This window comes from Cydia pomonella, chromosome 15 (assembly GCF_033807575.1).
Source record: "Cydia pomonella isolate Wapato2018A chromosome 15, ilCydPomo1, whole genome shotgun sequence".
NCBI lineage: Eukaryota > Metazoa > Arthropoda > Insecta > Lepidoptera > Tortricidae > Cydia > Cydia pomonella.
In genome coordinates, this window is record NC_084717.1 from 7,399,007 (window position 1) to 7,412,278 (window position 13,272).

Consider the following 13,272-nt stretch of genomic DNA (forward strand, 5'->3'; position numbering starts at 1 on the left):
TGATCTGTTTAGGTTTTAAATGTTTTAGTGTAAGAACACTTCTCGATGTGTACTACTGAGCGGCATCGTCTTTTAGACTAAGCTCGTTAAATAAAGATAAAAAAAAAAAAAAAAAAAAAAAGTTTTCTAATGAAGTAAATATTGTTTCATTTACATATAAAAATATGTAAATTATTTTTTATATAGAAACTGTGACAAGTTTAAATGCCTCAAATGCTGCAATTTGTTTTTCCCCGGTCACACCGTTGTTTACATTTATTCCGAGTGAATAAAATTTAAACTATACGGTGAGTAATCGAGTGCTAGAGATGCATAGTTAATACAGGATAGTATGTTGTTAAAAGTCGCATTGCATATCTCATATAGATTATTACCCTATTTAATCTATGACTCTGTCAGGACGCGACCTGATTAGCCGGCGAACAGGTCTCTGAACCAATCTATCATTCGATACCCCTGGAATATTGATAAGGTAAACGTCAACTATTGATTTCGTGAAATAAGTTTTACTAATTGGAGCACTTATAGGTACCAAAAGGGTTAAACATCAAAAAAGGACATTATAAAAGTTAACGATTTGGTAATTTTTATTTGTGCTGTCTTTATGCAGTACAAAGTTTGACTATACCTAAGATAAGGGTATAGTAATAAAATAAGCCATAAAAGTAAATTTTTAATGAGCACATAAAAGACACATACTTAAAAGTATTTGACCCGTATTAACAGTTTGTTCTACGTATTTTAGGTTTATAGAACTTTATTTTCTCAAAGAAATTATACATTTCACTTCAGAGAAATTTAGCTAATACAGAAATAAATTATAAGTAAGTATAGCGAGTGTGTACTCACTTACAAAGCACTTAACTAAAACTTAAATCTAGATAAAAACTACAACGTATGTTTGGTTGTTAAACAAAACAAAGTTTATTACGCGCACAACGCGTAAGAAACCCCTTTAGTATAATACTTGCAGATTGTTTAATTACCTATTACCTATACAAACAATAATAAAACAATAATTAGTTATCTAAGTATAGATAAGGTAAGTTCAAATCAAAGACAACAAAATCAGTGAACAGTGGGTAGGGAAGGATCTACAAATTGTTACCACAAAATATACCAGTTAGTATATATTGTATTTTCAGAATATGGGAATAAGGTCTACAATATTACGCGTGCTGATTTTGTTTACTACTTGACTGTTCTTTGAGCCGTCCATCTTGAAACTCCCAGGGCCGGATTCAAATGTTTTTAATTACAAAGTCTTTTAATTTTTTCTTAAATTTATTTATGTTTTTGCATTCCTTAATATGTGTGGGTATTTTATTATAGAACTGTGCCCCTTCATATCCAATGTTTTTTTGTCCAAATTTAGTGCGCGTGGGTCCAACAGTTATAATTACACAACAGTAATAATTATAACCGGTCCATCCTAATTCAGTTTTTGTTTTAAAAGTTATTTGCGATTTAATTTTCTTATCTATTATTTTTCTTATAAGTATGCATATATTATTAAAATAAAGCTGGTTGAGATTCATTATTTTGGTTTCCGAATAAATTTTAGCACTTGGTGTAAGAAAGTCATATCGAAAAAGTGTTTTTACTATTTTATTTTGGGCTATCTGTAGACTTTTAAGCGTAGTCTTATTCGCACTTCCCCATATCTCTACTAGATAATTTAGGCGAGACTTCACTAGAGAGTTGTATATAGTGTATAGTACCGGGCGCGGAAAACAGTGCACAGTATTAAAGAGACAGCCTCGTAGTGATGATAATTTATTTTTCAATTTATTTCCACGTTAGCTCGCCGTCAATTATGAGTCCTAAATACTTCTCTTCTGATGATTTTTTTATTTTGATTTTATTTATCGTCAATGGTGTTTCATCGTTGACTTTTTTGTTTTTAGCTTTAAATATCACGTAGCTCGTTTTTTCTATGTTAATAGTAAGTAAGTTACTTTGGTACCAGTTGTATAGTTTATTGAGATCATCTTGTGCCATTGTTTTTATTTCATCTATCGAATGTCCAAAATAAAACACACATGTGTCATCTGCATACAGACTAAGCTCTCCTCGTAATGGTATTTCACTAATGTTTATATTCCTGAACTACGGATAAAAATGGTTAGGATGTATTTTCTCATTAACAATTACACACAAAAATGCAATTAGGATTGAACGATACACATAAAGGGTTAATTGAATTATATTTTGTTGCCTACTTATAATCACGTTTAATAATAGCTTTACCTAATAGCACGCTTAATCACATCCAAGCATCTTGCACCTGTGCCATCCGATAAATACCCATTAAATTAATACCAGCCCTAATATTAGTAGTAACCCATTACTCGGCGTCTTAAGGCTTTAAACGTGTAGGGGCATATAGTGATGTGGTTAAGATTTCCGTGCCCGGAAGAAAATTACGGTCCCTGAAATAATTAACAATAAACACAATATATACTATCTGTAACAATATACGGATTATGGATATTTATATTGCACTTAATTGATGATGTGGTTTAAATAAATATATAACTTTAAAAATTCTGTAATAATTTTTCATAAGTTCACATTTTTTATTTGTGAGTATGTACTAGCAAGCCAACGACAGTAGGACAGTAGGATTAATTTTATTTAATAGCAAACATACTTTCAGTTTCGTTGATGAGTCACACACGCCGTATCAGAATGATTTTTATATAATTTGTCAGCTGTCAAAAGTGACATTTCTAGCTGAAGAAATTAAGTGAATGCTTTCCCGTGTTTTCTTGTTCTGACGTTGTCGCGGACAAAGGAAATTCAGAACTTCCGAATTCACTAGCGCATTTTGTTAAATAGAATAAATTGTATAAAACATTCTTTAGTTCGTGTCCTACACGATGACGCGCAACTTTGTCAAATATAACCTTTAATAACATGACATTACAAGTCAAAGCACAACACGATCTATACTAACACGATTTATTTATGGAAAGGGCTTTGTATGGATACTTGCTTAAGATTCTCCAATGATTTCCTAAACCGGGAATATTCCCGTAACCATCCCACTACTACCCTTACCATTAAACAGATTTTCCTTGCCCCCCGGCACCGGGCCGCTTGCAGACAAGTTTGGTGAATGCTTTCCCGTGTTCGCTATTATCGCATCAACCAAATACTTGTGTCAATGCGTGAAAGCACTCTGTAAACTTGTCTAATATACGCCGACGTGTCCCGGCTATGTTCAGAGATACGCATGAGGTTGATTCTGGTTTTAACAATTTGTTTTAGTCCTTGTGCGAAGCCTGATAACATGACTCAAGGTCGCATCAAAATAAGATTGAAGAAGATCAAAATAAGAAATTGTTTAATCATAATCAGCATCCAAGTTACGGACATAGCAAATTCAGTACCTCCGAATGCTCTAAAGGTCAGCCTCGTTCCGATAAAAGGTCTTATTGTGGACAATATATTGGTTAGGTCGTGATTTGGGTACATTTTACGCGTTTTCCGACCATTTCATTTATTTCAATACATTCAATCATTGATTATATCACTATACATATTATACATTGAAGCCAACTTCAATGTATAATATGTATAGTGATATAATCAATGATTGAATGTATTATGTCTAATGTAAAGTAAGTACTTATAAGGAGTATAACGTATATCTAAAATAAATTTTTTTCATAGGTACGAGTATATTAAATGGTCTAAGTGATGATCCAGGCAGAAGAAAACTAGCGATATACCAGTCAACGCTGTAAAATGACAAAATACCTAAATATTTGAATTCGACACACTATCAATGTATCTAGATCACGAGGGATACCTAACACACTACTTCTTTGTTTTCTAAATCAGTAAACAGGCGTAACTTTACTTTGCTAAAAGCAAAAACTTGACAACATCATTTAGACGTACGAATAAATTCAGAGACGTAAAATATGATACTAATTTGATTTCAATATTGTGATACAGCGCTCGCGTTAAAACTGGTTGTGAAAGTGACGCACTTATTGTAACCAAATTGCTATCGCGGTCTACGTTGCTGAATTCGCCTGAAGGTGCGTATGATATGCAAACGTAGTGACAGCCCCTTCCGCTCGCACCCCACCCGGGACAAAATTTACCGCCACCTACTTGTCTGTGTCAATCAAAGCCTCCGCGTGATAGCTAATGGACTCCGGCACCGCGCTCGTCAAACATACCACTCGCACTGTAGTATGTCACTTAGTTTTGCAATAAATTATGGATTTTAATGGAACGCGCGTCATTTATAATTAGTGTTTATAAGTAGTTATTTAATCCATGTTCAGGCTGATTAATATTTCCATAAATAGATATGATCCATTTACAATACATACTCAATTTGTCTCTCAGGAGGCCAGTAGGCGCCGAGGTTTCAGATAAACAAATAACTATAATTTGAATAATATATGAATAGAAATGTTTATTTGACAAAGCGATGCAATGTACCAAGTTTTGTATAACACAATGACTACATTAACCTGTTGTTTTCGTCATTTTGTTAACTAAATTTGTCTCTTTCGACTTAGCATTAATCCCTGATACATCTTTCACTATTAACCAACTACCTATCTACTTTTCCGCCGTTTCTCCTCGCAAATAATCAAATAGTTTTCGTCGATTTTAGATAAGACACTTGAAAACAGAGCGAGATCATGTCGTTAAAGATAAGCGTCTCGTTGACAAAACCTTTTGCGCAAATAATACAAATAAAGGCAACTCAGCGCTCTTGTTAGGCGCGATCAGCATCGGTACGCATTACCATTCATATGGAACAACGGGCTTAATACAATTACTGGTGTATAGCAGGGCAACTATAACTTAACAAACACAATAACAATGCGAGGCTTTGCCGCCGTTCCGTCTGAGGCCGGGCGCCGGGTACGCACACGTATAGCTACCATTGTGCGTAACCGGGTTAGGTAATTTCGGTACATGCCTGTAATCCAATTAGCTATTAAGATTCGTGGGCCGAATATTAATTCGCTCTTGATTCGGCCTCTTTGAAAGGAGACTGCGGATCGAACCGTGACCTTACGGAGTTACAAATGTTACAATGAAGGCGATCCCTCGTCGCTCACATTGTGTGGTCACGTGCCTGATGTCGATTGTGTTTCTTAGCAAACTTGTGTTATTTTCTTAAGAATCGCAACTGGAAACAATGGTCGGAGTCTTGAAAGGACCATAAACAATTCTGTGAAGAAACCTACATTTCTTTTCTCGTTATGGTTGATGTGAATTCTTCATTGAAGCTCGTGACCATTACAAGCCATTTAAAACGTGAAGCAATTGAAATGTTTATGTTAATTCTTTTTTCATACGAGCAAAACAGGTGACCTAAGGTTGCTAACAATGCTTTCGTGACTATTGTTGGAACAACTAACGAGTCAATTTAATTGGCGCCTTTATTTTGACGTGCCCTTATAATTTACCCGGTAGTTAGGGAAGTGGAGAAATGAATACTATTCGGATTCGTGACTCGTCGTGTTTGTGTCGACCCTTACGCCAAAGGTCGTCAAACTACGCCGAAAGTTGATTAAACCGTGAAGGTGAAGTTTTAAATGGAGGTAGGGATACGGGACCTTAAATTTAGTACTTTGTTGAGTGACTCATTGTTCTGAATTATATTAAAGTTGACGTTTTACGTGTTTCATAGAACGAAGCAACTTTACCGCTCCTAATTTGTAGCTTTAAATTGTTTGTCTTTTGATGTAACATATGTACTAGAAGAAACTAAAGAAGGGTTTATTTTAACAAAACCGTACTTCACGACGACGTATTCTGACTTGTATTTATTACATTTGTTTTGTTATTAAAAGTATCAAGACTGAGGAAACCATACTCTACTGTGTATATAGGAAAAATATACACATACATTTATATTTCATATAAATATTTAATAGAAATGCCTGCCTAAACCAACAAATAAAAGCATAACATTAAACACTAAATTATTGAATAAGTATTTCTCTCCAGACGAAAATATTATAAGTAGGTCGAATATTTTTTCGTATTCCCTTTCGCTCTACTCAAAAAAAGAGGTATTTATTTAATCTGTTCGTAATGTAATGGAGCTTGACATTTTCTCTGAAAACGTAACAACGTAACACAATATATGCCTTTCAGTCACAAGATCAAAGTAAGTCTGTACCTAACCGTAACCTTACACGCCAGGCACATTACCTACAAGTACTATGCTTGAATAATCAAAGAAACATCTGGGTAATAAGGTTAAAATTACAAATTATAACGTTTGACTTAGACTTTGCAAGTAAAAAGGATTAATATTAGTTTTGAGCGGCATCTGTTTATGTTTTTTTAATAATTTGTAACATAGAAAATATAGTTGACAAGTTAATTACATTAAAAACTTGCCGTAAGATCTATTTTTCATCAATCTAAAACGAACGATTTAATTTTAATATATAGTAAATGGCATTAAGAGGCATTGGATTTGGATGATAGAATTTCTAGATTGGGGGATTTTAAATGATTATGTCAATTCAATGGGGACATTTCTTGTTTCATAAATGTGGCCATACCTATTGTGGTCATGATCTCTATCAAGTTAAATATTAAGTCGAATATAGCATTTTAAATAAAGCTAAATAAATAAATAAAAAGTTTATTTGGCAACTAAATAAAACTATTTCAATCCATATCTAACGTGTACGAGTATATATCCAAATATAACTGAAGTCTAGACGCAAATACATCATCAGTTTACAACAACACTACATAAATGGGCCATTCCATACGTTTTTCTACCCATTCCACTCTCTATTCAGCTGTGTGTATTTTTCATGAAAACTCGTAACGAGACATAAACCGAGGTTTTTACGGTACATTCCTTTCTCTTTTTCTTATTCCTAAGCTGGTAACTATACTAACACAATATTACCTTTGTTATAGATGAAGGGAAAATTCACAAGATAGTTCAATGGACCCGAAACGGCGATAGCCAATCTGCTCTGCTGGATATTTTCGACGTAACGCCTGGAGAACCCATTCAGGTAACTAATACAGTAACAATTTTTTTGCCTAGTATCTTTTGGGGATTTATGAGTACTATTATGCTGACCGGAATGTATGGTGTATTGAGGTGGTTATGGATACTAGTTTTATAGGAATACTATAATGGAAACATTTTGTTGGCTGCTTGGGTCGTATAGATCGAGCCGCGTAGCTCGGGAGTCTATTAAGTTTTATAGGACAGTAACGTAGCAGTAATCTAGTATTGATATTGGTAACATAACCCATTTCTCTTGGAGTAAGTAGTCGTTCTCGAGTCATGAATATAAACGCAAATAGGTACTTATAAGCATGGATTTGGGGTTTATGAGGTTGTGTGATTTTGTAAATATGGTTTTGGATGAGCTGTCGACTGGTTAATTGTTTTTTTATTTAAATCGAGTAGTATCTATTTTATATATGACGTATAAATAAGTACTTACACAACTTCCTTCTTACATCTAAAGCTTAATAAATATACGAGAAAAATGATTACCTTAAAATGTTTAGCGGTAGGTACCGTTCAGTTTCCACTCGGTACTCTCGAACGACGAACGATTTTAGAGAATCTGTCCATCCGTTAAGGATATAAGCTGTTTACATGGGATAGTTATTAAAATTTTATGAACACTAATAACCAGCCCGAATCGAACAATGCTTTTAAGAAGGTACAACAGTACGATACCGATCTGTCATAAATGACGTTTTTTGGTTGAAGTAATGTAACTTTTAACACTGACAGTGACAGATTGGTATCGTACCGCTGTGACTTCTTATAAGCATTGTTGTAATCGGACCGGATTAACGATAAGATTTCAAGTAGTACCCTACTTACTATACAAACTTATAATTAAATACAAATAGTTATTTCCGTTTAGGATTTATACATATAGAATGTATGTTATAATTATATTCCTTTAAAAATCTCAGAAATTTAACACTTGATCTAGGCAATGGGCATATCCCGCGTGCACGGCTCGCTGTACGCCGCATCGGATCGGCGTGTTCTACAACTTCGTTTGGGACTGTGTGCGCGCCGCTATGACGCATGCGTGCGCTGCGCACGCGACCCTTACTGCGGCTGGGACCGCGAGGCTTCTGTGTGCAGGGAATACGCGCCAGGGTAAGTGTAGGCAGTGGATCACACTCCCGCAAAGCTCGCTGTACGCTACATCGGACTGGCGGCTCCAACTGCGGTTGGTGCATTGCGCACGCCACCGGTGCGGTGTGCGTGCGCTGCGCGCGCGATCCTTACTGCTGCAACTCCAAAGGAGTTACATGCGCGTTGCCGCCCCTGACACTCCGCACCCTCGTTAGAGCTCTGGCGTAAACACATATTACTAATTAGTGCTTACTCGTGTATGTACATTAAGTACACCATTTCCATTTGACACGAGTGTTATTTATTGAGTAATTATTTTATTAGTTTTTGAAATGGAAGAAATAAAAGACAAAATATGTTTTATAAGTAAGTAAATAACTTTATTCCGTCAAATTTCGCACATGTTCAAACTTATTGTAATGTTATAATAGAAAAAAAATCGTACTTGTCAATTTTAAAATTTAGGTTCACAGTGGATATCCCAGATGAAAAGGTTGATCTATGTCCAAAATAACACGACCTTCCTTTATGTTATGTAATTTTTTTTTTCTTCTTACACAGTTTGATTCAAGATGTGGCTAATGAAACAGCGGACATTTGCGACTCCTCTATAGCCCGTAAGAGCGTGTCGGCGACTTTTGGCCAGAGCCTACACCTGGGCAGCTTCATCAAGATGCCCGAGGTCCTGCAACCACGAGCTATCACCTGGTACCACTACTCCAGGGAAAAGGGACGACATCCAATCACGTTCAAGTGAGTTCTAGCGAAGCACCCAGTTATACCATTTGGTTGAGGATAGGACAAGTTAACATTAGATTACTAAAATGCAACGTTGAAATATTGAAATATATGCCGGGTGTAGCCTGTAACATAAGCAAAAAATTCAACTATAGGCTGTGGTTCTCAAAGTGTTTACACACTTTAACGTTATTTATTCTAAGACGCAATGTATTGCGAATTTTGTTATGTTTAAAGCGTGACAACGTCAATAACACTGATGACAGTGTACATTGAAGATCATATTTAATTTGTATGAAAAAGAGGAAAAATAATTTATAATTGTTAAAAGTTATTGAACAAAAGGGTCATCGTTTGAGTTGTATAATCTATGTTTAAATTATTTGTTCGTGTTGTTGGCCACACCCGGTATAACATGATTAATCCAGTTTTTTAAAACAAGTTTAATAAAGCAGTCTTTACTGCTAACATTTAAAGCAGCAGGTAAACAAAATATACTTGTTTATTTTATGTGTTTGAACATGAATACCATAAACCGCAAAATACGACGTAGCAGTGCAGTTTACGTATCAAAATTTCCACGCCACCGACGCACCGTCAAAACAAATCGTTAAATAAACTGTACTTTAATTAAATGCAACCCTAATTCTCCGCTATCTTCCGTTTGCTTACGAACAGAAAATTATTCAGAAAACACTTGAACTGAACACGCGTCTAACAACATTAATTAAAGTGTTTCCAAATCTGCTGCTATCGCACTTCCGCCGCGGTAATTACGATGCAAAGGGAACGCTGTGGCTCGTGCAATTGATATTGGGGCTATTATATTGAATTGACTCAGAAATCGGTGGTTTGCTCGGTTTGATTAACTGACGAAAAAAATAATGACCATCGATAATTTCCGAGTTCATTTAGTTTATTTGCGTAACGGGTAAAGCATCACCATTAAGGATGTTGGTGCGCAAAAAATATCCAAATAAATTCGAAGCGCTTCATTTTACTTTATTTGGCTAACTTGTCGTAGTAGAACTAGGTAAACGGGTTTTTCAACACACTTGCTCAAAACGACGTTTTTATTCCACCGATTTTTGGCTCATAATCCGAGATATTAAACACGCGTGCTTTTTCAGTATATTATAACACTCGTGCTTTTTCATAATATTATCCGACTGTGTTAAGAAAGTAACTGATTGCTAATAATATGCATGGAAAGTATGGAAACGGAGCCTTCTTAATTTGGTCGAAATTTTTTTTTTAAACCAGCTATAAGGTTTCAAATGTTACTTCAAAGAGGTTTTATCCCACGAAACATAATGTATGGATTAAATTATCGCGTAAATTACATTAATGAATAAACATAACATTTTATTAATTTGATCTCCATCCGTCGAGTAGAAATACGAAAATATTAGCTTTTAAAAAAAAATCATTGGCTGTTTGTCGATTTCGTTCGCGCCTTTGCTTTGCGCGCGCATTGGAATCGTGCGTAAAAAAAATAACGCGCCAGCCATTTTCCGTAATTGTCATAATATTGGAATTGTTTTGCATGTTTTTAGTTTATATATTGACGAAAATGTCATTTTCAAGCATTTAAAATGAAGAACACATAAAATTGACGCTGCCAGTAATACTAATAGAGGCAAGAGCCGAGAACCATCAAAATCGGATGAAAAATAATTGGCGGCATATGAAACTTTTATTCAATGGAAAATCAGCAAAAACGTTCAGTCTTTCTTGGAAAACGTGTTGGTAGCCTACTTCAATGAACTAGCGAATAACTGTCTACAAGCCCAGCACGCTTTGGTGCAATTATTCGATGTTAAAACTGTAGCTAAGCCACCATTTTGAAAATTGTACTTTTACTTTTTGTTTTTTCCTCGCAAGTGTGTTGAAAAACATCGTATGAAACGCGTGTGCTATGGTCATTACACACATCGGCTTTCTTATTGTGTGCTCGCTTACAGCTCGCGCGCACAATATCGCCTCGTGTGTAGCGACCAACTTAGCACACTTGTATCATAATGTACTATTAGAGTGTAGTCTACATGTCTACATCGTATTCCTTTGTTTGTTTACTCAATCGATATACAAATCATATTACACGTGTACATACTCGTATAGGTAAATTATTAATTCACTTTAAAATTTAAAGGGTCGGTCGACGGGTAAGGTATTTTGGCATTCCTATCCGAAACCTTTTTCAACCACAGGTTAACGGAAATAGTCCACAAGGGAATTAGGTACATACTAATTAGACACGTGTAAAGTACAATAAATATTCAGGCCTAGTTATACAATGATCACTGTTTAGTGCGAGTTCATACATTTGCTACTTGCAAACAGTGATCAATGTGTACATAGTCATTTAATCTAAGCGTCGTGTTTCCAGCAAACCGGAGAAGTACATCGAGACCTCTGAGCACGGACTGCTGATCATATCCGTCAGTGAGAGTGACGCTGGACGCTACGACTGCTGGCTCGGCGGCTCTCTGCTCTGTTCCTACAATATCACCGTCGACATCCACAGGTAAATTATAGTAAATTACAATACTGCAGGTAATGTTGCAGCACTTGCTGTGCACGAAACCGAGCCACGGGGTGCAATGACAATACCATTCGTAGCATTTATCTACTTTTCTCTTGGATTCGTATTTTAGAGAATCAAACGTGGTGGTTCTGTGCCTAGGCTGCGGTAGGCTTAAACCCCAGTATTTACATAGCCTATGTCAAAAAACATTGGTAATTGTTCGTTTTGATGACTTATTTTAACATCCCCGCCAAGTCGAGCAAAAAACCGGCACGGCCGTACATACCATCCTTTTCTCGAAATAGTTCAAACTATTTTCGACCCCCCTATATAATCGTTGTGGATAAAACTACAAGCCTGAATTTTCAGTAACCAAGCGGGCATTGTATAAACACAGTATATTTCAAATTGTATTCAATTTTAACCAGTAGTTTAAGAATTATAAGTAGTCAAGGTTTCTTAATTTTGTCACTCACTCACTGACTGACCGATCATCAAAACTCTAAGGCACTTCTAGCAGACATAGAAGCTTCAAATTTAGAATACATTAAGTGTTTAGTGTATAAATCAAAGAAAACCTCAAATATGTATGTTGCAAAAAAATCGGTCCAGTTATCCAGATACACCAACTGCATAAATAACCTTGTAATCCTATATACATGTATAGGATTACATAGTTACTTTTGCAGTGCATATGTATAATATAATGGAATTCAAGAAATAGAAGGTACCGGAAAAAAGTAGGACTATCTACAAAAATAAAGGAGATGCCATCAAAAACATAACTTGTAAAAAAAACAAGTCTCGCAACTCAGTTCTTCTACCATAAAAAGTAGTGAGATCCATGTAATACCAAATCATTCTGTTTATTTAAAACATAAAAGATTTTTAATATTGATATGGTCACTACAAGATGTTGTTAGGTTAGCTAATTACGTATTAACTTAAGACAGAAGGTCCCTTAAGTAGGGATTGAATAAATTAACCGACTTGGTATCACATGGATCTCACTACTTTTTACATTAGAAGAACTGAGTTGTGAGACTTGTTTTTTTTTACAAGTTATGTTTTTGATGGCATCTTATTTTCAAACACACTTAACGTACAAGAAAACTTACAAATCGATCAATTTATCCTAGGAGTCGAACCCAAGTCAAACAGAAACGTAAGAAGTAGTGCAAATATTGTATGAACAAACAACCTAGCATTGAGGATTTGACTTTTAATAAAAAGTTTGTCGACATCAAGAGTAAATATGAGCTTGTAAAAATGTGCCTTTTTTTCAGATGCTCTCCTCCAGAGAAGGGTAACGAGTATCAAAAGATATATTCTAATTGGTGCCATGAGTTCGAGAAGTATAAAACTGCCATGAAGACTTGGGAGCGGAAACAGGAGGTGAGATGCCAAACATAAACAATAGACATTGGAGTTTAGCAAATGTACAAATAGAATTTTATAATCATCTGTTTCGCTCTCTCTGTGACTCGGCGAGAGAATTGCAGATTATTTTTACTCGAAAACTAAAAGTAACTTTTATTTTTCCAGCAATGCGCGAAACTGAACGACTCGAATCAAAACACACACCCGAATGAGATCGTGTGATAGCTTCTGAACATCGCCTATCTCATGTTTCAATCTGTGAACTACTACGCGGGCGCCATCCCGGTGCCCTACGTCTCCGCCGGCCTCAGCCACTTCATCCTGTCGTGAGTGCCATGCCAGTAGGTACTGCGCTGGTACCGTGCTAGTACCCGTAGTGACCACTAGTGACCCAAACAAGTGACTCCCTCTAGCTTTTGTAAAGACATATTTAAATTAACGTTAAGGACAGTGCCCGCTCCCAAACCGGGAACATGAGAAGGTGATTAGACACTCGAAA

At 35.7% G+C, this 13,272-nt stretch overlaps 1 protein-coding gene across 2 annotated transcripts in view; it reads left to right on the forward strand.

Moving 5' to 3' along the window:
- LOC133525690 (semaphorin-2A) overlaps positions 1-13,272 on the forward strand; it is a 458,429-nt gene extending 445,157 nt beyond the window's left edge. For both annotated transcript variants that reach the window (XM_061862038.1, XM_061862037.1), the window contains 6 exons: positions 6,928-7,028; positions 7,977-8,149; positions 8,690-8,881; positions 11,256-11,393; positions 12,680-12,788; positions 12,939-13,272. In XM_061862038.1, the coding sequence (XP_061718022.1) occupies positions 6,928-7,028; positions 7,977-8,149; positions 8,690-8,881; positions 11,256-11,393; positions 12,680-12,788; positions 12,939-12,995 (770 nt within the window). In that variant the 3' untranslated portion in view covers positions 12,996-13,272. The remainder of the gene's footprint in view (positions 1-6,927; positions 7,029-7,976; positions 8,150-8,689; positions 8,882-11,255; positions 11,394-12,679; positions 12,789-12,938) is intronic.